This window comes from Galleria mellonella, unplaced genomic scaffold (assembly GCF_026898425.1).
Source record: "Galleria mellonella isolate WM207_F2 unplaced genomic scaffold, CSIRO_AGI_GalMel_v1 utg146, whole genome shotgun sequence".
Taxonomy (NCBI): domain Eukaryota; kingdom Metazoa; phylum Arthropoda; class Insecta; order Lepidoptera; family Pyralidae; genus Galleria; species Galleria mellonella.
Genome location: NW_026441999.1, coordinates 3,408,663 through 3,434,736, shown reverse-complemented (window position 1 = coordinate 3,434,736; position 26,074 = coordinate 3,408,663). Strand labels below are relative to the sequence as shown.

The window sequence follows — 26,074 nt, the reverse complement described above, 5'->3', positions numbered from 1 at the left end:
AACGGCTTCACGGTTGAAACACTAATGGGACAGAGGTACCCAAGCAAACGACTTTTGTACAAAGTCTCCCTCTGGTAAATAAACTTTAAAAATTAATAATGCTTTGGACGACAAAACTAGTCAAGTTTTCAATTGACTTCAAAAAGAAGATTCTTATTTGGGTTGTATTTTTTTTTTATGTTTGTTACTTCACAACTCCGTCAGTTATAAACCGATTTGGAAAATTGATTTTTTTTTTTATCTGAAAGGATATACTTACATATTAGTCTTATAGAAATTTTATTTAAATCGATACAGCAGGTGCATTTTTGGTTTTTAATGGATGAAAATGGAATGGTAACCCCGCCCGCGCTATCGGTATACACCGACGAGGTACCAGTGGAAGATGATAGGTGAGAATGAATGCAGGTCAGTTGGCCCACCATGATGAATTCGACAAGAATTAAACAAGATGGTTTCCAAGGGGAATCGCGTGGAGGTCGACCCGAGAGGGTATATTGCTAGTAATGGGGCTATTAGACCCCATTACTAACAATCCCTTTCTAGAGATTTTTAGTAATTTTCTTTGAACTAGGGTTGTCACGTGCGCGTTTTCGACTCTGAAGTAACCTTAATATATCATTTTTGAAATATATTAAAACAGCAATAATAACTATTTGACGAAACTATAAATACCATAATGTTAGTATTACTAGTCTTATAATGGGTTGGTACAATTTTACTATCAAAATATAATCAATGAATGATTATGGTAATGACGTAATGTACGATAGTGGCAATGCTAGTTGAAGCGAACAACATAATTAAGACATAACTCCATGGTGATAATAATGGTTATCATAATATGATGGGAACAGAACGCCTTGATTCACATTTTAAGATCTGTTATAATTTAAGATTGTGTTCCACAAAAAAAACCGACTTCATTTGTGGCACAATTATTTTGATTTCAAAACTTTCTCTGTAAGTTAAAAAAAAAGAATTTTATAAATTGATTTACAACTGACGGAGTTATGAAAAAAAATACAACAGAATTGAAAACCTCCTTCTTTTTTAACTAAGTTGAAAATCGTATATTTTCATGTTTTTTTTTTCCTTATTAAATTGGATTAGGAACTTCACCTATGCTATTGGTTCATGGTATTTTGAATGCTTATTTTTTTAATTATCTACTATTTGGGGTCCCTCAGTAAAAGTCATATCTTTTTTTATATACTTTCTTCTTTACACAGTTTTGAATGTTCGGTCAAACTTTCATTGCGCTAACTGTAGCGAGGTATGAACAATAATACCATTTCCACGTCACACAGTTTCAACACTGATAACGCGATCGACTCTGAACCGGCCAGTGCCGCGCCTCCGCCAGTACAACTGTTTGTTTACGCGCGTAAGCGCGCCTCGCGTAGTTTGAATTTCGAATTAGACTAACTTTATTTTAAGAAGCCAGTGTTTCGATTAATAAAAAAAGTTTTTAATCACCATTTACCATGGATAGTGACGGTAATTTTTTTTTATTAATATTTTTAATTTAATTTAATAAATTGATTTCCTTTATTTGATTGGTATGTGGCTTATAGATTTTTTATAGCGACTCGTCTTTGTAATTTAATGATCTATTAGTAAGATCAAGTTTTAATAATTTTTGAACCATTATTATTAATGAGTTTAGACTTGATTTGAGAAGTTATTTCGAAATAGTATGGAGTAGTTCCCGTTACTTATAATCCCTTCTCTCCCCTCCCCTAAATGGTTTAACGCGTTATGAAATTAACACCTACATAATCCACATTATCAATATAAAGAGATAATAACTAAAACCTTGGTTAGATTAAGGAAAATTTTTCTCAATAAATACAAAACTGGTTTTTTAAGTACCTGTGCAGTGAATCTTAAGAGTGCATCTTACATTTTAAGATTTTATTGTACACTAGGGATCCGGTGCGGCTTCGCACGAATAGATAGAATTTTTGAAAATAATATGTTAGCCTATGTTACTCGCTGATAATTTAGCTTTGTATAGATGAAAATATTTTTAAAATCACTTTTTTAAGTTTTAAAATGAGTGGTTTTTGAGTTTATCCATTACAAACAAACAAACAAATTTTTCTTCTTTATTACCCATAAATATTTATTCATAAAAACTAAAACCTACAAACCTGTTGGGTGATAATGCAATGGTAACCCTGCCTGTGCTAATAGTATGTGGTAGCGGGGTACACGTAAATTATGATAAGTGAGGATGAAAGCAGATCAGTTGGCCCATAGCGATGAATTCATAAAAAATAGTTAAGATAGTTCCCAGGGGGAACAGCGTGGAGGGTATATTGTTACCTGACAAAGTATAGTCTTGGCGTCATTACCAACAAACCCATTCTCCCCCTTGAGGAGGTTGGTCTGACATAGTATACTGCTATCGATGGCGTTACTAAACCCCATTACTGGACATTACCTTGCACACCAATTACAGGATATTGTTCCGCAAAGAAAAGCGACAGTTTCAATCGTCATATATTTTATAATCAACCTTTATATTTTTTTATACAACTTAGAATGGCAAACAAGCTGACGGCCCACCTGATGGAAAGTGGTAACTGTCGCCTATAGATATGAGCAGTACCATGGACTTAACAGAGTATACTGTTTCGCCCATGATACCCCCCATGCGTTGTCATTCCTAAGGACTCAGATGTTATTCCTTTGTACCCAGTAAATTCACGCCATATCCCACCCTTCAAATCGAAATACAGCCATGCAAATACAACTGCTTTACGGTTAAAACACGAATGGGACAGAGGCACCCAAGTAGAGATGGGCAATCCACCTGGGTGGGTTTAAAGTCTGGTGGGTAAAAACCGGGTGTTTTGGGTTTATTGGGTTTAAACCCCATAAACACCCAAATTTTTGGGTGTTTATGATTTTGTACTTCATCATCGTCATCTCAGCCGCAAGACGTCCACTATACTGGACATAGACAATATTATTATGCAGCCTACAGAATAAAAAACTTTTAATTTGATTTTGAGTTTATTAAGAAAGAGATGAAAGTAAAATGTAAAACTACAGTCAATCACTGTCAGATTCAGAGTTATTACAAGCGATGAATTGTATAGGTTCGATAGGCTCTATTTCGTCTAAACTGTTATGTTCATTTACTTGCTCAATGAAAGCTTCTAAGGTATTTTCTTCATTAAACTGAATGTCCTCGCATTCAGCTTTATGTTTAAGATTCCAGTTATAACAAATGAATGAAATTTTTTCAGTTCTTTCAGTTGTAAGTCGATTTCTTTTGTTATTATGTATGTAGCCTTGGATACTAAAGGAACGCTCAGTGGCTGCCGAAGTACAGGGAGCTGATAGAATACGAATCGCTACTTTGCTTAACTCAGTGGAACCACAAATACCTTTCCACCATATTAGGGGCTCAATGCTATCTAATGAGCTCCATACAAATCCTCTGGCCCAAAAGTTTTCTTTAGCTTTATAACACGCCAAATCTGCCATTACATTTGACAAACTTAAGTGTTGGCTTAAATTGTAGATAAACTCCATACCCTTAAGTTCTTCCTCTTGAGTAAGTTCGACTCCTAGAGTCCTGGGGTCTAGAATATATGCTGCAAAATGTATTGGCCTCATTGCCATATTGCATCTTGAAGATACTGATGTTAGAATCTGCTGTTTGCTTTCTTCGCTCAATGTCGAAATCTCATTTAATGCAAAACGTATCTTAGCTTGTACATCTCTAAATGTAATGTATGTGCGATGCAAACGATTCTGGTCGCTCTCTAAGTAAAATATGCTTTCAGTGACTGGTTCCAAAATACTTATACATTCCCCTGTCTTCGTCCAGAAATCATCACTTAGAATTAAATCTTTAATATCTCTTGAAATTACCACATCTTCTCTAACTGTTAATATTTGCAAAGCTATCTTATTTGCTTTCAAACTTTTTAACGAAGTAACATGACTTCCCCATCTTGTAGCACAAGGCAATTTTAGTGTTTGTGTAGAATCTTCACCCTGCCTTGATTTTATCAACAAGGAACTTAATCGTTGACTCCTTTTAACAGTTTTTATTATATTTATGGCTTGCATAATAAACACAGTTACTTCTTGTATCTTTACAATATCTTGGCACAACAAGTTAAGGATATGTGCACAGCAACCGAGAGGAACAACATGTGGATATTTGAGTTTTGTTAATTCGAATGCCTTTTGTATATTTCTAGCGTTATCGCCAATAAGTACAAGAAACTTATTTGCTCCATACACTTTCATTACTTTTTCAACTTCTTGGCTAAGGTATTCACTAGTGTGAGGATTACTTTCTGTATTCAAACTTTTAACGTATGCAGGTTGAGGTTTTGATATAAGAAAGTTTATTATTCCTTCATTTCTTAAATTAGACCAGCCATCGCACTGAAGGTGTAAGTAACTACAAGCATTTAGTTCCTCATTTAACTCAAAACGCATTTCTCTATATATTTTATCTAAGTATTTTGTCGCTAAAGCTTTACGTGAAGGTATTTTAAATTTTGGTTGCAATTTTTCGAAAAATTGTATCCATAAAGGATGTTGCACCATCGATAATGGCGTCCCTGTTACAAATATAGCTCTCGCTAATTCTGTTTTTATATGATCATCGGTGTCTTGAAACTCAGCATTTATTGTAGTGTTAGCAGACGACGAGGGGCTTATAAAAGAATCATTTGTCTCTATCTCTGACAGTCCAGACATTTTGGTTTTGGACGAGCTATCTTTTATAAGTTTCATAGAGTCTTTTAATGTTTCTGGAGATTTTGGACAAGTGATAAGATGTTGAAGCATTTTGGCAGCATTACTGAATTTGTAGACCTTATTACAAAGCTTGCAAGAAACAGACTTGTTTGGTAAAGTACGGTAGTGCTCCCATATGCGTAAATCTTTAGGTCTCCCCATTGAACCTAAAAAAATGAACGATGATTAGTTGGTCTGACGAAAATTCAACAATAGAGTGCCTATTTTTTTACAATGATTATTTCTTGTTATTTACAATAAATTTATTAAAAAAATAATAAAATAAATACAAAAAACCTTTGTAAAATTACATCTCCTCGGAGGATTAAACGCAGACGCTAGTTTATTATCGTATTGTTCTGTATTTTTCTCAGCAACTTCTTTAATTCGATTAGGTACTTACGCATATTATGTTAAAAATAAATATCTAGTACACATCTTAGGCTATCCACCATTATTATCCAATGACGACTCTCAGCTAACTATGCACTATCATCCAAAATAAACGTGTATGGAAAATTTTATCCCAGTCGGTTGAGGATTGAGGATAATTGCATCAACATACGAACATACCTACATACTTTTATTTACATAACGCAAGCTAAATAAAAGCTTGTAATAATACATCTAATTTTAAGTTAAAATTGTTAAGTGATCATGATATAATTGTATCATTCAAAAATCCACTTACCTTTAATTATTTCTTGTTAAGTATAAATATTATTTCAAATCTGCTCCCTTAATATGCACTTTTTTACTGCTTTTCCTACCTAACACGTTACCAGGAAGTCACGTTACCAGAGTCAGAGTAATAGTGAACACGTTTGACAGTGATTGTCGTCGCCTCATATTCAGCGTCGACGAATAGGGGAATCCCCAGTCATAATGTATTGCATGCGTGGCGGTCTTACTTCAAATCCATAAACAAAGAGATAATTACAGAACTCGATACTAGATGGCGCTGTTTTTGTTTGAAGAAAGTTTGCGGGCTAAAATACATAGAATTTCATCAATGACTTCCACAAAGAACAACATTTCTGTTTTTTCTAAGTCCGTATCTCTTCCGTATATTTCATAAGATATAAGCTTGGGCTACATTGTTATGCAACGTGATTTTGTCGCTGTCTTGCTAGCAGGGTTGACAGATATACGATTTAAATCGTACTCATACTATTATTTGTCTATTTTTTAATGTACGATCGTAAAGATTATGATCGTAATTCGCACAAAAACATACGACTTTTTGGTTACCTGGCAACATTTTTATTATGAAACGAACATGCTCACATCATCAGTCACATGCAACAATTTATTGGGGATTTCCCCTTCACATCTGGCAGTCCTGCTTGCTAGAATATAGGTAAGTCAGCCACAGTTACTGACGATCGATATTTAAAGGGTATTGTTTTTGTGCTAAATATTTCATAAAAACGTTATTTAATACTTTGTGGATTATTAATTTAGTTGATAATCACTGGAAGTAAAATGGATGCTAATTTGAGAGATCAAGATCTTCGTATAAAACAGTTAATAAAAGAAAATCTACGTAAGTACTCTTTTTATACCTAGGTAGGTAAGGTATAATAAACACAAAAGGTACTTAGATCGCGTGTGTTCGAAGCATTTATTCTAATAAATTTAATTTAAAATTGTAGAAAGAAAAAAATGTCTGCCAAGCCGTAGCCGAAGCCGATCTCCAAATATATTTGGCGATAGTGAGACCCAGTGTCCAGATGATTTACCCAGCGTCGTCGCAACAAAGAAAAAAACGAGGATAAAGTAAAAGAAAATTTACTGAAAGAAGAAACAAACTGTTCTAAATGCTTAATTTATGGAGAAGAGGATAAAAGAAATGAGTATTTCGGACTGTTAGTGGCTCAAGAATTTAAATATATACGGCCATGTGTGCGAACGAGGTGTTATGAAGAAATTTTAAAGTATCTACGGGAAGCAAAAGGCCAACATGTTGATCAACTGCAACATGAAAACACTGAAAATTAATTACTTTCATTTTATTATATATAGATTTTTAAAATTTCCTGAAATATTATTAGTTAACGTTTTATTTAATATTGTAGAATTGATCAATACAATTTATAAAAATAATTTATTGGTATTACTTACATATTTTCAAAAAAATACGTAAAAACCTATTTTTTTGGGTGATTATGGGAGTTTATGGGTGTTTATTGGGTTTTTACCAAAGCACCGGGTTTAAACCCGGTGCTTTGCCCATCTGTACACCCAAGCAATCGACTTTTGTACAAAGTCTACCTCTGGTAATATATAATATATATACGTTTTCTTCGGAATAAACCTTCAGAAACACTTCCTTATAAGGATCTAGTGATTTCAAGTTTACCCTGTATTCATAGATTATTAAACGTATAGCCGTATAGCATCACAACTTGGCTTATCTTTATTTTTTATAAATGTTTATACCTGCAGTAAATAGATAAAAACATAACTATGCTTTAATCTTTATAATAAGAATTAAAACAGTTAAATTTTCCACGTATACGACATGTAGTAAAACTTTATTATTTTACTTGGTACAATATAGATTAATCTCGATCAAATGTCACCAATGAGGATGTTTTAAGGAGAGACTTTTTTTTAATTCTTTTTTTTTTTATTTTAAATTCTTTTTTTAAATTTTGTAAATCCTGTATCCAGCAATGCACCTTTCCTCACTGTTCCTCCTAGAATTCATTGCGATGGATTTATTGGTGAATACGTCACGATGGGCCAACTGACCTGCTAATGACCCTCACCTATTGGGGGAAGGAATTGTTTGTAATACGGAGTCCCATTGTTAGCAATATACCCCGTCAGGTCGACCTTCACATGGTTCCCCTGGACACCATTGTGCTGAATTTCAGGTGTATTTATCACGATATGCTAACTGACCTGCCTTTTCATTTTCATCTATCATCCCTTACTGGAGCACAGCCAGCGTACATCGTTAACGCTGGCGGGGTTACTATTCCATTATCATTACTTTTTTTTATACAACTTAGAATGGCAAACAAGCTGACGGCCCACCTGATGGAATGTGGTGACCGTCGCCTATAGACATGAGCAGCGCCATGGACATAACAGAGTATACTGTTTCGCCCATGATACCCCCATGCGTTGCCATTCCTAAGGACTCCGGTGTTATTCCTCTGTACCCAGTAAATTCACTGCCATATCGCACCCTACAAACCGAAACACAGCCATGCTAACACAACTGCTTTACGGTTGAAACACGGATAGGACAGAGGTACCCAAACAACTTATGTACAAAGTCTCCGTCTGGTTACCTCTGGTTCCCTCACTTAAAATAAAAATTCTCATCTATAATCACTCACTGGTGCCCCACCAGTGTATATCGATAGCGCAGGCGGAGAGCGGAACAGAGGGGGGGGGGGAGACTTAATAGACCAATCTCGAAATGGATATGCCAAGATTCTTTAAATAATAAATTTTACTGTACTGGGCTGGTTTGAAGAGATCTCTTTCAGAGATAAGTCCACCGTTGGTCACAAAATATATAAATATAATACCTATGTATTTTATAAATGTAACAAGGAACAAGTATATTAAATAACTCAAGTATAAAAAACTAGATTGTAGGCACATTGTCTCGCAAATCAATGTCGTCTCAAGTACTCTAGTCAGCCCTATTTACGTACTCCCCCTTTTATGATTGCAAGTGATTTACCAGTTTGTGTCTATTGAGGACAATTTTCCTTAAAGGAACCAAGGTTTTTGTCATTATCTCAAGTTGATAATACGGTGTGCCGTGTCTACGACTTTGTATAATCTATAGATTATTCTTATTAATATTTTAAATGTGTGTTACATATGAATGAGTGTAATAATATATGTGTGTAGATATTATATATGGGTCGGCAGCACGCGCCTAACATCTCTGGTGTTACAGGCTACGGTAGGTCTGTACTAGGTACTGTCCATAGGCTACGGTAACCCCGTTTACCATCAGACTGGCCGTATGCTTGTTTGCTACCATAGTAGTATAGAATATATTTGTTTATTTATTTAAACTTGTGGTCGCCCCGTGGTCATAATTTGACCATAATATAATAATAATAATAAATGAATTATGGTTATGTTTGACATTCAGTAAGACTATAGACAAATAATATTAATCTATTTTCAATTTGACCACAGACTAACAATAAACAAAAGTGTATATATGCGTGTGTGTGTCAAATACAAGGTAGTGAGTGTAGTTTTTTTTATTGATTTAATTGATATGCATAAATAAAAAAAAAATGCAAAACTGTTCTCCTCTATATAAACTATAAGTATGCGAAATTTCATACTCCTCACACAAAGTACAAAGTTTTTGTTTCTGTTTTTGTTGTTGTGTTTTTGTTTGTGTATTAATAAAATATATAGATAACTTTATTGACCAAAAGAAGATATGGTACAAACGGCGGACTTAATGGCAGCAGCATTCTTTACCAGTCAACCTTTGAGTTGAACAGTGAATCACGAACGCGGTACTTCATTATTGGAATAGGTAAAGAAAATAACTAATAAACACCAGAGGGAGACTTTGTACAAACGTCGATTGCTTGGATACCTAGATAGATAGATAAACACTTTATTTGAGCCATTTAACACACGTAAATTAATGAATAAAATGATACAATTTGATTATTTACATTTTTTCAAATATAAAACAACATATAAAACATCCTCTGTCCCATTCGTGTTTCAACCGTGAAGCAGTTGTGTTTGCATGGCTGTGTTTCATTTTGAAGGGTGGGATATTGCGTGAATTTACAGGGTACAGAGGAATAACAGCTGAGTCCTCAGGAATGGCAACGCATGGGGGGTATCATGGGCGAAACAGTATACTCTGTTATGTCCATGGTACCGCTCATGTCTATAGGCGACGGTTACCACTTTCCATCAGGTGGGCCGTCAGCTTGTTTGCTATTCTAAGTTGTATATAAAATAGTATAATGATGTATATTTATATACAATTATTAATCTAATACATAGTATATATTTATTCCCATATATCGTCTTAACGGTTTAACCGATTACTATGAATTTTGGTATACACGTAGGTACTCTATGGCATGGAGAAAGAGATAAGCTACTTTTTATCCCGGTCAGTAAACGTAACCTAATCATTCAATTTGAAATGGTCACGTAAACGTGACCATTTCAAATTAAAAACTATAGAGATTTTTTTTTTTTTTTGGGGAAAATGGTGAGTTTTATAATTTCATAAGTAATTTATTAATGACAGAGTCAAAAAGTATATTCATATTACGATTAGGTATGCTCTTTGGGGTAAGTCATTCACGTTCACGATTAACCATCACTGAATTTCAGCACGTCACACCCTGACTGTCGCGCCTTGTAAAGATTTATTGTCTAGACGAGTTAGTTAGTAAATTACATAGTTAACATTATTTTCCACGAAAAAAAATAGACTCCAATTAAGACAAAACCAGTTATTTTTATTTAAAAATTACTAAACCTATTTTGATAAATAAGTATTTACATAAACATTATATCTCATAATGCTTATCGTTGTTTTAATTTATGTATATGTATGTATATATATGTATATATTTCATATGTATTAGTTTATCCATATATATTAAAAGTAATGTTTATGTATTATATGTGCATTTCTTATCTGTATATTATATTTATATTGTGTCTTACCTTAATGTGTTACTATAATTGTCACATATTTTTTCACCACATCTGCCCTTCATACGCTTTCTGTTTTTACCCAATGGTTAGCTGGTAGAGAATGCCATATGGCATTAAACTCGCCATTTGTACAAAATTTTATTGTGCAATAAAGAATAAATAAATAAATAAACCTTATTAACTCCCCACTAGATGGAGTGACGACCTGAAATGCATTGCATTGTCAGTGGATGCAAGTGGCTCAGGATCGTTTTTTATGGCAGTCTATGGGGGAGGCTTATGTCTAGTATTGGACGGATAATGGCTGAGATGATGTTGATGATGATGATGATACCTATTTTGATAAAATTTCTATCAGATTGTTCCAATATGTAAGTCATCTTTAATCTTTCAGTTAAATAAACTATTTTCTAAACTTTAAAAAAAAAATTACAACTGATTTAATTATGAGGTGACAAACATAAAAAAATACAAACGAATTGAGAACCTCTTATTTTTGAAGTTGGTTAAAAATATCCACATTATATTAACCGCTTTGTATTTACATTGTTATTTAACTACTTGGCAGTCGTGTAACCTTGTTGCAAATTATTTGTGCTGACACGTTCGTTTAGCATCAAATCGTCAAACAAAATGGCAGCCGGCGATACAATCGCTCAAGTCATCTTGTTGGCGTGCCATTAAAACATAATTTCAGATTATTCAGAATTCGACAAACACCTGACTGAAAGTGATGGCTATCGCCTATAAACATGGACAGTATTTTATTTTTTATTCAACTTAGAAGGGCAAACAAACTGACGGCCCACCTGATGGAAAGTGGTAACCGTCGCCTATAAACACGAGCAGTACCATGGACTTAACAGAGTATACTGTTCATGATACCCCCCGTGCCTCCAGTCAAACTGTTTATAATTACTCTTCTCCATCCAAAGGTTGCTTGAAAGAAATCGCTCTTAGCGAGAAGGCCGCCCATTGTTTTCTCAGTGTAATATTTTCTTGTAATTGTTTGTATTTATAATAAGTTTACTATTGTAACCTTAGGGAGGAAACAATAAAGAGTGGGGGAAAAGGGATTGTTAGTAATGGAGACTAAGAATCCCACTGCTAGCAATATATCCAACCAGGTCGACCTCCTCGCGGTTCCCCCTGGAAACTATCATGATTAATTCCTGATGAATTCATCATGATGGGCTAACTAGCCTGTTTTCATCCTCATCGATCACCCTTCACTGGTGCCCCGCCAGCGTATCCCATTAGCGCAGGCGGGGTTACCACTCCATTTTTATCCAATAAAAAAAAAAAAACAATAAAGAGTATCTATCTATCTATATTTTTAGTACTTTATGAAATTAGGTCATAATTAAAATAAATAGTGGAAGGAATTACTATGTATTGAGGATTGATTGATAACAAGTTGCTAATCACAGCTTATTCCACATGTATCTTATGACAGTTTACGTAACGTGCTATTAATAACTAGTAGATTATTGGTTCTGTGCAACTGACTCGTGTAGGGTTTACTTTCAAAGACTAGCAACATACTGTGGCTTTAATCGCGTTGTTAGGTTTTTTTTTTTTATACAACTTAGACATTTATACGAATCAGAGGATAGTATGAAACAACGATTAATTACAAGAAAGATGGTGTTACAAAAGGTTATTATACCCAAATTTAACATAATACAACATTGTCCACGAAACCAAGCGGTGGTGTTATTTAATAAGCTGCCTTGAGGAATTAAAGTCACTGAATGATTTAAATATCTTTAGGACAAAATTGAAGTCATTACTGTTAGAAAGGTGTCTGTGTATAGTTATAGAGTTTATGAGAAGTGACTGTAATATTTTTTTATGCTTAATTTAAAATTATTGTATCTACTATGACATTCAAATACAAAATTTTGTTTATGAATAAATAAAATAAATAAAAAAATATATATATCGATTATACAAAATGGAAATATTGCAAAGTAAAAACAACCCGTGACCCAAATGCGAATAAGTGGTTAGTAAAACCAGTTTTACGAATACGTAAAAACCCTATCTTTGTAAGTCACTGTTGCCCGCCCTTTCATTTTCCTGTTAGGTGTCCTGTATGAATGTGTGCGTTGACGTTATTGCATGCGATAGAGTGAGCAATAGTCTGAAATAACCTCCTTCTTTTTTAAGTCGGTTGAAAAGAATACAATTTTTTTTTATTTTATTTTCTATATATTTTCTATCTACAAAAAAAAGGGAAGATTTGTATTTTTGTGTATGTATGATGTATGTTTGTAATGAATAAACTCAAAAACTACTTTGCTGATTTCAAAAATTTCAAAGATGAATTTGACTACTACGAACTATTCAAAAGGCAGATGCGTTTTTATATGTCTATCTCTCTCTAACGCATTGGCAATGTCATAAATACAACGAGCAACACACTATGTGAATTATGCATTCCATCTATTCTGTTCCGAAATCTTTGTCCTTACCTATTCATTTTTCCGATCAAATCTGGAATCACATTGGGGGTAGATGGCTACAGAATGAGTCTGTAGTCCAACTATGCGTCGAGCAGATCGACTTCCGCTTAGATCACAAATAAATCTCCACCAGTCGCGTACTACTCAATCAGCCGTGATCTCCGCGTAACATCCAGTGAAGCATCAGCAAAATCAAAAAAGTTTTGGCTAATTTAGAGTAAAACAAGAACGCATATAAAAAGACCTACGCTCGGGGATGAAGTGAACCAGGTTTGTCCTTCGCCCTTCTTTTTACCCAACAAACTGTACTCGTTTCATCTGCCTTACAACTGGTAATCTTAATATACTTATTCGCCGTACAAAAATAATACATTTAATATAACCTACCCAGTCACAGGTCAAAGATTAGTGATAAAACAATATGGAACTTGTAAGGTCACTAGAGTAACTAAATCCACTGTATTGTTCTGGGTCAGAAATTATATTGACTTGTATTTAAGACACTGATAACGCCATGTGTAAATATGAATGTGAGTTTGTTTATTTGTTACACTATAACGCCTTAATAACTCGACCGTTAGGTATACCCGTTCTATATGGGATGGAGAAGGATATTAACTGCTTTTTACCCCGATCGGTAAACATATCTAGGTTACTCGGACGAAGTCGCGGGTAAAAGCTCGTATTCCATACATACTGTTTTTTTTAATGGGTGATAATGGAATGGTAACCCCGCCCGCGCTATCGGTATACCGATAGCGCGGTCGACCTGGTTGGGTATATTGCTAGCAATGGAATTCTCAGTCTCCATTACTAACAATCCCTCTCCCCCCGCGCGGGCGGGGTTACCATTCCGTTGTATACACCGCCGGGGCACCAGTGAAGGATGATAGATGAGGATGAAGCAGGTTAGTTAGCCTGTTGTGACGAATTCAACAAGAATTATTCACGACGGTTTCCAGAGGGAACCACGTGGAGGACGACCTGATAGAGTGTATTGCTAGCAATGGGTTCATTAGACCCCATTAACTATCCCTTTCCCCCCATACATACTGGTTGGAATTAATGTGAATATAGTCTGTTTTAAGAGAACTTAATACAAATATAAACAAACGAATAACATAAAAATAAGACAGTCTGCTGATAGCCGATAAGTAGTCAAAGTCAATTAATTGGTTGAATGTTTTGATTTGTTGCTAATTATCGTTTAAAGAGTGCTTCTGTGATAATTTCAATAACATTTGGTTACTTGTTTCAACCGACTTCATTAAAGTTGTATTATTTTTTATGATTGGAATTGGAACGATGACGATTTGGATTTTTTTATCTGAAAGGATGTACTTACATATTGGTCCCACAGAAATTTTATAATAATCGGTTCTATAATTTAGTTTTTAAATTAAAATAACTGGTTTAATCTACGGTTGAAGTCGGTCTTTTTTGTGTAATATTATAAGATATATATGTAATGGGAATTTTATGAACTTATTATGTTTGTCGTTTCCTATAGCTGTTTTGACTTCATTTGGAAATCTTCAGGATAAGCACAATGCTTACCTACATCACAGCGTGTCGCCTCGCGCTTATTACAGTAGAATCTCGATTATCCGAACATCGATTAACCGAATATTCGATTATCCGGACTTATTCTTCACGGCCCTAATTACTAATTTAAAAATGGTATTATGTAGTAATTGAGTAAATAGGTATTATGTAATCTATTACCTTTATAGTTCGTATTACATACAAAATATTAACATTTTATTAGATATTATGTGATTTGAAATCGAAGTCGTGTATCCAGATTTTCGATTATATGGAATACCGTATATGATGTCGTATCATCATAACCTTCAAGAAAAGAGCATATTTCTTTTTAAAAGGCCGATAGCACACCTGCAATGCCTCTGGTGCTGCGAGTGATCATGAGCGACGGTAGTCGCTTACCATCAGGTGAGCCATATGCTCGTTTTCCCTCTGTCTTATAAAAAAAAATAACCCTAGTTTTATTTGATTCGTATAATCGAGATGTAGAATTTAAACGATCGCAACGCGCCTCATCGAGGTCACTGGTGACCCAAGAGCTGGTAGCTACTTTGCCCAAAAGATAAGTTTGGCAATCCAAAGAGATAATGCTGCTAGTATCTTGGGTACGCTGCCTCGGTGTGGTGCGTTGGGAGATTACTTATAATTAGTATTTAAATTGTATAATAACTTTAATTTATTGATGTATTTATTGTACATATAATTAAATAACTGCAGTAATTGTATTCCAGTTGAACTATGAAGAGATTTACAATTATACAAATCAATGTATCTTAAATTATGTCAGTCAATGTTAACGTGTATGTTTGATTATTCAATGATAAATATTTACACAGTTCGTAACACTGTTTTGTTGTCACAGTATTTTTTATTACAATGTACCATAGCCGTAGCACGCAAAGATGAACTGAAATTTTTTTTTTTTTATTATCAATGAATGTTTATTGTCTTATTTTTAACAGCGTTATGTGTTTTATGGACGAGACATTAAATTTTGAGATAAAAATAATTAATGATTAAAAATTTTATTGGTGTATGACAAAAAACGATTACAATGTTATATAAAAGTTATCTGAACGTAGTAACTGTATGTTACTGTGAAGATATTGTTTTATAAGCATAAGCATCATCATCATCACATCAGCTTTTAACTGTCCATTGCTGAACATAAGCCTCCCCTTGGGGGATTTTACCAGTAGTTACCACGCTTAGCAGGCGGATTGGCAATCGCAGTTAGACTTTACAGATGTTTTAAGATACGCTGCTGCCCATCCCTCGCCCTCCCTTAGTCGATTCTTACGACACCCACGGGAAAGGAAGGGGTGGCCTATTCTATGCCGGGACCACACGGCAGACTCATAGGAATACAACTATAATATTAACAAAATTAATATAAGACCAATATGAAATAAACTAAGGTTGCAAAAAGTACCGCGTAGAATGCAAATAAATAGAAATAAATAAAATCAGACGGTCTGTATGCTTGTTTGCCATCTTAGTGGTATAACAAAATAAATAAAGAAATAAAATTAACTCGATCTAGATTCGATCCTGGGATCTCTTTTTAAACGACTTTCATAACAAGGTTTTATTCGTTTTGAAATAAGAATAGTAAAGTATTAATATCTACATACAATATCTAATACAATTTTCTGTCCACAACTTCGTACGCGTAGAGTTTAGAAGTAGATAGATTTTTCTAGATGACTTGATCGATACATTTCTAAATGGTGTAAAACATACACCAATTTTTCTGAAGATCTAATATTCAGGAATACAACTGTGGAAGCCGCATCCCGTTATGTAGTAATTGTTGTCCAGTATTCCAGAACAAACATATACACAGATACACAAAAATCCAAAAAATGATTGTATATATTGCTCTAATAAACTCTCTTAATCTCTTGTCTCCTATGTACAAATTACGTTAAGTAAATATTGTATTAAAGTAGGTGTTATTTTGCGGAAATCCATATCACTGGCTACTCGATTAGAGTTAATACTAATTGTAGCGGAATTAATCAAAATAATTCTTATTTTTGTTTAATTCCGCTACGATTAGTATTAAATGAGAATTATTTTGTTTAATTCCGCTAAATTGACTATCATTAAGTAAATAGTTACAGTTATTTTAATCCTAGCAAGATTATTTTTATCGTAGCTTGTATTCGTCGTTAGAATGAAAACAAAAAATTGTTCTAATATCTACGTCTTAATTATGATATGACAAAACTCAAGGTGTCCGCGGTTCTAGATTAGATTTACTATGTTTACGAATTACCTATTTCTCTCACGGATTTACGATAAACGGCCTCTGTTATCTTTTAACACAAGTATAATTATTCTAGTAATAACTATATGGAAAATTACTTTTTAAGTTTGTTGGTAATTAAAATACCGGCTAACATTTCTGTAATATAATATGTGGTATCTATCCTGATGCCAAGTCTATATCAGAATAGATAAATAAATAAATGGAGAGATTAAAATAATTGTTTTAATTTTGATTTATTCCCTATTGTGCACAAATATAATGATAAAAACATTTAATTTTAAACGTAATGTACAAAAGAGAGCTTATTTATAACTAGCGGCCTGTCCCGGCTACGCGCGGGTGGACATTTTTACATTAAAAAAAATAGCCATTAAGGCTGCACACGCGACGGAAGCTTAAAAATGGAGTAACTTTTCCCGTTTTCCCAACATTTCCCTTCACTGCTCTGCTCCTATTGATCGTAGCGTGATGAAAAGTAGACTGTAACCTGCCCAGGAGTATGAAGAATAATTGTTATTTCAAAATATTTTATCACAATTCCTTCACTATTTCTAGCATTAGATTATGGAATTCATTGCCTGTTGTCATTAGAAGTACAAAATCCATTGATGCTTTCAAACGACAAGTGAAAGATTACTTTCTCTCTATCTGATTGGTTCTTCATTTGATATATTGACATCCTTTATTTATGTATTATACAATTATTTACATTTGTTCTAGTAATAGGTACATATTTAATATATATGTATAGGATTATATATTATATTTAGTAAATAATTTATTTTTAAATTTAATGAAGGTATTATAATTATATTTCTTAATGTTTTACGCTGTTAACTTTCTTAATTATTCATTATCATACGTACCTGTACAACAATTAGTCCGTTACCCTAAGGTTGTCTTGAAAAGATTGCTCTCAGCAATAAGACCGCCTTACTGTACTTATACAACTGTATCGTTACATTTATTAATTGTCTTGCTTAATGCCTATAATACAAATAAAGTATATTTACTAGAGGGAGACCTTGTACAAAATTCGTTTGCTTGGTTACCTCTGTCCCATTCAGATGTCCCAGACATGAGCAATACCATGGACATAACAGAGTATACTGTTTCGCCCATGATACCCCCTTGGTAATGTGAATTACCAAACCCATTACTAGCAATATATTCAATCAGGTCGACTTCCACGTGGTCCCCCTGGAAACCATTATGCTGCATTTCAGATGTATTCATCACGATGGGCTAACTGACCTGCCTTTTCATTCTCACCCATCATTCCTCACTGGTGCCCTGCCAGCGTATACCGATAACGCAGGCGGGGTTTTTTTTATACAACTTAGAATGACAAACAAGCTGACGGCCCACCTGATGGAAAGTGGTAACCGTCGCCTATAGACATGAGCAGTGCCATGGACATAACAGAGTATACTGTTTCGCCCATGATACCCCCCATGCGTTGCCATTCCTAAGGACTCCGGTGTTATTCCTCTGTACCCTGTAAATCCACGCCATATCCCACCCTTTAAATCGAAACACAGCCATGCAAACACAACTGCTTTACGGTAGAAATACGAATGGGACAGAGGTACCCAAGGAAACGACTTTTGTACAAAGTCTTCCTCTGGTAAATGGGATGTATCGTTAGTAAAGTGTAAATGTAATATGATTCGTAAAGTAATCATTTTACCCTTCCCTGCTCTTACACTACCGCTCGAGTTCATATAGCAACAGAATACGGATTGTAAAAATTGACAGTATCATCCAATTATGTAATACAAAGTGTGGGCAAGGTTCAAACGCTGACATTTCCTGATAACATTGTATTGTTTTAATTATTTCCATAATTATTTACCTTTTTTATGTGTTTTAGGTAATATCGTTAACGGATATATTTTTTTTTATTTGAGATAAATGTCAAGAGTTTTCACAATTTGATATATTTAAGATTATTTTTCAAAGTCAGATGAAGGGTATTTCTCATGGTAGGTCCACCATGAAATGTTTTCCGTCCGAACGAAACACAAGTTTGATGTGAAAATTACATAATACATATTGTTTAAAAATGTTAATATATCTTTCCTTTGAACTATTGTGGTATGATTTATAACGAACGAAATAAAATAATATAAGCTCCATTTATTGAATCGATTTCGATATGAACAATAAAACACAAATCGGAATTTCACTTCATTGTAGACCCCCTTAAAAGGCCACACCGGTCTTAGCTTATAATTGGAAGCTCCCCCCCCCCCCCCCCCCCCCCCCCCCCCCCTAAATAGGCCTACATATAATCTTTATAACTACTAGTAGTGAGAGTAGTACTCTCTTGTTTTAAAGAGTTTCTAGACGAGTATAACGAAGATGGAAGCTGTAAGCTTTTGTCGTTACTCGACCCCATATTTCATTGGGGAAAAATTTATTTATTCTTTATTGTACACAAAAAATTACAACATATAATATATATAAAATAAAGATGTACAACAGGCGAGCTTAACTCTGTAAGAGTTCTCTTCCAGCAAACCCTGAGTGGAAAGGAGCATTAATTACTAGCGGGCAGTGTGCGTAAAGGAAACACTAGGCGTTATGTCGTATAGGGAGATAAAGGATATGGCCTGGGATAGAGCTGGCTGGAGGAAGATGCATGGATTAGTTGCACCGACAAGAGGAAACTCTTAAATGAAAAAAAAAAAAGTATGCGTATAATATACGTAAATATGTTAGTTCTGCTGTCAGAATACTGTCTTAACGAGATGTTAATGCTTTTAGTCTGATCCTGTGCATCTATTTCATATCAGCCGTTAATTGTCCATTGCTGAACATAGATCTCCCCCAAAAGGGGAGTGTTGCCAAGAGTTGCCATGTTTATGCGCTTACGCACGCTGCGGCCCTTTCCTTGACCATCAAGTCCCTTAGTTGCATCTGACGAAACCCACAGCAGATGAAGGGAACTTTTCCATATACTTTTGCGCAAAAGACAAAATATTTCGCAAATATCTCCCATGTACAGACATGGTCTTGTTAAATTTTATTATATTGATAACAATGTGGTGAAATATCTATGTGTGCTGTCGCTGTGTTCGAAATATAATATTTTTAATTGTTTTCTAAACATATAACGTATCTTTTTGTTTATACCACTGAAGTGGCAAACAAGTATACGGCCCACCTGATAGTAAGCGGTTACCATAGCCTATGAACGCCTGCAATACCAAGGGCATTAATAACGTATCGTCCACCAGAGGGAGACTTTGTACAAAAGTCGTTTGCTTGGGTACCTCTGTCCCATTCGTGTTTCAACCGTAAAGCAGTTGTGTTTGCATGGCTGTGTTTCCGTTTGAAGGGACTAACCCTTTTGAAAATATGTTTTAGTGAATATACCGTGAATTTACAGGGTACAGAGGATTAACACCTGAGTCCTCAGGAATGGCAACACATGGGGGGCGAAACAATATACTCTGTTATGTCCATGGTACTGTTCATGTCTATAGGCGACGGTTACCACTTTCCATCAGGTGGGGCGTCAACTTGTTTGCCATTCTAAGTTGTATAAAAAAAAATCTTTTAAAAAGATTTACTTTTATGTCATTAATTATTTATTTTGTTCCTGTACATATTATTAATCTTTATAATCTATATCTTTTTTATGGGAACAGTAGTTTTCATTCATTCACTCATTATCTGATAATTTATAATATATAGTAGATATAATAAACTGTTATGATTTGTTTCAGACGAGATGCCAGTCAAGGACGGCACCAAGAAGTCACTTGTTGGTGTCATAGACGACGGTACAAAGACTGTTAGATTTGTGGTGAGTACATGAGCTGCTAATTTTTGTTTTATGTAAAACTTAGAATGGCAAACACGCTGACGGCCCACCTGATGGGAAGTGGTAACCGTCGCCTATAGACATAAACAGTGCCATGGACATAACAGAATATACTGTTTATAAGTGAACTAATCAGAAAGTATTATAGTCTCTGTCCCTCCTATATTACTGTCAGAACAGCTGTATTTCTATGCATACGTATTTTGTTATCGTCATCATCAAATCAGCGATTAACTGTCCACTGCTGAATATAGGCCTTTTTTTTATACGACTTAGAATGGCAAACAAGCTGACGGCCCACCTGCTGGAAAGTTTTCTGTTACGTCTTGACCAGACAATTTTAATTATTCCTCTCCATCCTAAGGTTTTCTGGAAGAGATCGAAGAGAGAAAGGCCGCCCATTGTTGCCTCTTTATGTTACTTTTATCTAATTAAGTTTATGTAATTAATTATTCATTTTTTATGTACATATTACATACATATATATCTGTCACGACTGTCTCCCATTAGGGTAGGCAGAAACAATGGAACGCCAAATTCATTCACTCGTTCATAAGTTTGTCGCATGTTCCAACAATATTTGCCTTCTATTTACGATAGTTTTCTTTTTTATTGGACAGGAAAACTTGTTGGACAGTAATATAAAAAAGTATTAGTTGGATATTTGTTACAGATATACGAAGCGGAAAGGTCAGAAGAATTGGCCGCGTACCAGCTAGACAAGACAGAAGTACAACCCCAGGAGGGATGGTCAGAGCAGGATCCACAGGAAATCATTCACCACATCAGAATATGCGCCGAAAACGCCATAGGAAAATTACCAGAATTAGGTGAGATAGATTATAATGAACTAAAAAGTATAGGAAAGAGACAATCTCTTTTGTTTGTTAGAAAAAATATAGATTTTTGTCGAAGAACCCTCAGCCATTTCAGTCTATGGCGCTCACAAGTTTTTTTTTTTATACAGTGAGCTGCTTTCAAGGAATAATTAAAAAAAAGATCTATTAACATTGTCTTGACATGTAATAATAGTCTGTAAGTTTTGACCGACTTTAAAAAAGGGAGAGCTTCTCAATTAAATTTTCAGAACTACTACGTATAAACTAATTTGAAAATGTCTTTTTTATCCGAAAAGATATACTTTCAGTTTCGTACCATAGAAATTTTATCACAATCGATTCAATAGTTTAGTTTTTAAATCGAAATAATAATATAATATAAATAATAATAATTATTATTATTATTAATTAATTATTATAATAATTATTATTATTTTGTCACAATTGAAGTAATTGTTTACTGAACAAAATCTTTTTTATTGTAAATTATTTATTTATTAATACTTAATTGCGCACAAAGCTTACATTGTTACAATTTTTTGGATAATTAATGAATAATTACTTTATTACTCAATTGTCTCTTTTCATAAATAGTAATTCTCATATATAATAAATAGATCGTGAGAACTTTGGTTATTTAACAAATATATTCTTTTTTTTTTTAGGTTACACAAAAGATGACATTATCACTTTAGGAATAACAAATCAAAGAGAGACAACAATAGCATGGGACAAGATTACGGGCCAACCATTGCATCCTGCTATAGGTAAACTGTTTTCACCTTACTTCCTACACATCATCATCATCATCATCATCACATCAGCCGTTAACTGTTCATTGCTAAACATAGTCATAAGGAGGGTTTTGCCATTACTTGTCATAATTGACAGGCAGATTGGCAACGACAATTAGGGTTTTGGTGATGTTTCAAGAGAAACGCTGTTGTTCATCCCTCTACCTTTAAATTCTCTTAGTCGCCTCCTACGACACCCACGGGCAAGGAAGGGGTGGTCCATTCTATGCTTTTTTTTTAATTGATGATAATGGAATGGTAACCCCGCCATGCGCTCTCGGTATACGCTGACGGGGCACCAGTGATAGATGATAGGTGACGATGAAAGCAGGTTAGTTAGCCTATCGTGACGAATTCCACAACGATGGTTTCCAGGGGGACCGCTTGGAGGTCGACCTGACAGGGTGTGTTGCTAACAATGAATCAATTAGACCCCATTACTAATATATAATATTACATATATACTAATATATATATATATATATATATATATATATATATATATATATATATATATATATATATATATATATATATATATATATATATATATATTAGTATATATGTAATATTATATGGTTATAGGTTATAGCAGGTTATAGTATACTACTAGTACATACTTTTCATCACGCTACGATCAATAGGAGCAGAACAGTAAAGGGAAATGTTAAAAATGTCCACCCGTGCGACGCCGGGACGGGCCGCTAGTACTGTAATATATTTAATGTTTGGTGTTCCTATGGATAAATAAATAAATACAAATATTCATATTGTATGGGGATCGAACCCGCAACCTTCGGAAAGTAACACTGTTCCAATGAAACACTTTTTTATCAGTTTATTACACGCGTCCGTCTAGCAAACAGGATGCTAACTTCAAGCTGCAACTGAAAATCAGTGGTTTGCTTTTAAGCAAAACTCATTGAGCTAGGCTACAGCCTATTTGGGTCACTGTGACACACATGGCGAAAACATATTTTCGTATTTTATCTTTTGATTTATATTTAAAAATAGTGTAATTAATTTGATTGTATGAACTCATTTGTTAATTTACGTGTGTCATAAAAAGGCTCAAATAAAGTGTTTATCTATCTATCTTTCTTAAGTAAATTTAACGAAATAAATGATTTTTCTACAGCGTGGAACGATATACGAACAAGTACTACAGTGGACGCGATATTAGCAAAAGTGCCAGACAGGAATAAGAATTACTTGAAACACATTAGCGGTCTTCCAATCAGCCCGTACTTCAGTGCGCTAAAGATGAAATGGCTGAAGGACAACGTGAAGGCGGTGAAGAAGGCCAGCAAAGAGAGGAAGCTGCTGTTCGGAACCGTGGACTCTTGGATAGTTTGGGTAAGTGGGATATAGGACCAGCTTACCAGAGGGATAATGTACAAAAGTCGTCTTTTGTAAATAAATAAATAAATATTTATTTATTCATAGGAAAACCAGGGCTACACTAGAGCAAAAAGATACAGTTTAGGATCACAAAATAAGCCACTAATAGGTTTTCACAAGTAGCAACAATATAGATACAAGGCGCTGTACACAAAGCAACAAAAATAGGAGTTAACAAAAAATATGCTACGTATCGTTGGTATCATATAAACTTTACCAAATAAAAAAATCTGTTGTTTTTAGACGTTAACCGGCGGACCAAACGGCGGTCTTCACATAACGGACGTCACAAATGCATCTCGAACGTTGCTCATGAATTTAGATACATTAAATTGGGACCCCATGCTGTGCCGGTAAGCTTTGATTTTTGTTTATTTTATTTATTTATTTATTCATTAGTACAAATATCTGTACATGGCGGACTTAATGCTAAAAGCATTCTCTCCCAGTCAACCATAGGGAAGTGTCAGAATACTCGAATGCGGTACTATTAATTATTGATATACATACATACTAAAATTACATATATAAACGATGATATATATCATGTATACTACTATATTATACGAGGTCTGTCCGGAAAGTTCGTATAAAAGTGTTCTGGAATGTGAGAAAGAGGAGTGGGGAGGCCAGGTAAGCGCAGGACCCCTTCCTTATGTCCCTAACAATGCTTCAGTTCTGGTCTGACCGCCGTGCGGTGCGAACTGGCTTGTCACGCCATCTGTGAAGTTACCTCTTAACGAAACCCCGTCGGCATGGAGCCCGCTTCCGTTGAAGAGCAGCGCGTCGTAATCAAGTTTCTCTCGAAACTCGGCAAGAATGGCCGTGAAAGCAAAGAGTGGAAGACATCCGGGGAACCACGAACAAAAAAATCAAGAAAATCCCGCTCAAATGTCAAGACAATGTTGATTGTTTTTTTCGATGTTCGGGGGATTGTCCATCAAGAATTCGTCCCTCCAGGCCAGACAGTTGATGGAAAATTCTACGTCGATGTGCTCAGACGCCTCAAAGCTCGTGTGGCACGAGTTCGTCCAGAATTGGCGCGAGAGGGGCGTTGGATTCTTCACCACGACAATGCCCCTGCCCACACCTCTCTTGTTGTCCGTGAGTTTTTGAGTAAAAATTCCATTACGGTGACCGAACACCCCCTATTCGCCGGATTTGGCCCCGTGTGACTTCTTCTTGTTCCCAAAAACCAAATTGGTACTTCGGGGGCGGCATTTGGGGGACATAAATGAGATAAAAAAAGCTACGACGGGGCAGCTGAGAAACCTACAACCAGAGGACTTTCAAGGAGCCTTCTCACAGTGGAAACGGCGTTGGCACAAGTGCATTATGTCACAGGGGGAGTACTTTGAAGGGGATAAAATTGATTTACCTGAATAATTGTAAAATAAAATTTTTAAAAAACTTTTATACGTACTTTCCGGACAAACCTCGTACACGAATTTGGGAATAATATAAAGCACTGCTCGGATAAAGATAAAAAGTGAGCGTGAACGCTTTTTTTGAAAGACGGTTTAGTCGGTAGTCTCTTAATGGCATCAGGAAGCGCGTTCATCATTTCCGCCGTTAACTGTCCACCGCTGGACATAAACCTTCCCCTAAAAAGGAAGTTTTCCATAGTTGCCACGCTTTACAGGCGGATTAGCAATCGCAGTTAGGCCTTTGGGGATGTTTTAAGAAGGACGTCGCTGCCCTTCCTCGACATTAAGTTCCCTTAGTCGCCTCTTACGACACTCACGGGAAAGGAAGGGGTGTTTTTATTTATGCGTGAAAATGGCATGGTTACCCCGCCTGCGCTATCGATATACAATAGCGGGGTACCAGTGAGCGGTGATAGGTGAGGATGAAAAGGCAGGTCAGTTAGCCTATTGTGACGAATTCAATGATAAATTGGTCACGATAGTTTCCAGGGGAAACCGCGTGGAGGTCGACTTGATAGGGTATATTGATAGCAATGGGGACTAAACTCCCCATTACTAACAATCCCTTCCCCTCGGAAAGGAAGGTGTGGCCCCTTCCATGCCGGGACCGACACGGCGATAATTATATAGATTTTGGATAGTAAAATGGTCGTATGAATAATAAAATTAATTAAATGTATTTACGGAGACGTCACTGTTACAAATAGACAAACTATCTCTCTAATTTGCTTTGACGTTTACTATGTGTGATTTATCTAGATTTATTTAGTATATTTATGTTTATGTATTATTATTTATATTATATATGTATGCTTATGTATTGTAATGTTATTTTTATATTTAGAATATTTTGCATTTTGTTTGACTCCTTTTATGTATTTACTGTGTCTGACTTGCGCCATCTACCTTTCTCTCTATACTTATCCATTCTTTATGCCAGGTTGTCTGTAAGAGATTGCTTCTAGCGATAAGGCCGCCTTTTGTATATGCACATTCTGTATAAATACTCCTTGTATACATTTATATTGTGCG

At 35.0% G+C, this 26,074-nt stretch overlaps 2 protein-coding genes across 4 annotated transcripts in view; one reads left to right on the top strand and one right to left on the bottom strand.

Moving 5' to 3' along the window:
* The window catches only part of LOC113523217 (glycerol kinase), a 52,777-nt gene that overhangs the window by 13,808 nt on the left and 12,895 nt on the right, over window positions 1-26,074 (top strand). For 2 of the 3 annotated variants that reach the window (XM_026909099.3, XM_026909097.3), the window contains exons 1-6: window positions 1,341-1,500; window positions 20,484-20,563; window positions 21,255-21,411; window positions 22,086-22,187; window positions 23,353-23,570; window positions 23,859-23,968. In XM_026909099.3, the coding sequence (XP_026764900.1) occupies window positions 1,488-1,500; window positions 20,484-20,563; window positions 21,255-21,411; window positions 22,086-22,187; window positions 23,353-23,570; window positions 23,859-23,968 (680 nt within the window). In that variant the 5' untranslated portion in view covers window positions 1,341-1,487. Of the gene's footprint in view, window positions 1-1,340; window positions 1,501-20,483; window positions 20,564-21,254; window positions 21,412-22,085; window positions 22,188-23,352; window positions 23,571-23,858; window positions 23,969-26,074 lie in introns of those variants that run through there. The other variant, XM_026909098.3, reaches the window with a different exon arrangement.
* Window positions 2,805-7,010, bottom strand: LOC128200003 (uncharacterized). The gene is made up of 2 exons (XM_052891806.1): window positions 5,465-7,010; window positions 2,805-4,940 (listed from the first exon to the last, which is right to left on the bottom strand). Exon 2 carries the CDS (start codon window positions 4,933-4,935, stop codon window positions 3,064-3,066), a length of 1,872 nt encoding a protein of 623 aa, XP_052747766.1. The 5' UTR covers window positions 4,936-4,940; window positions 5,465-7,010; the 3' UTR covers window positions 2,805-3,063.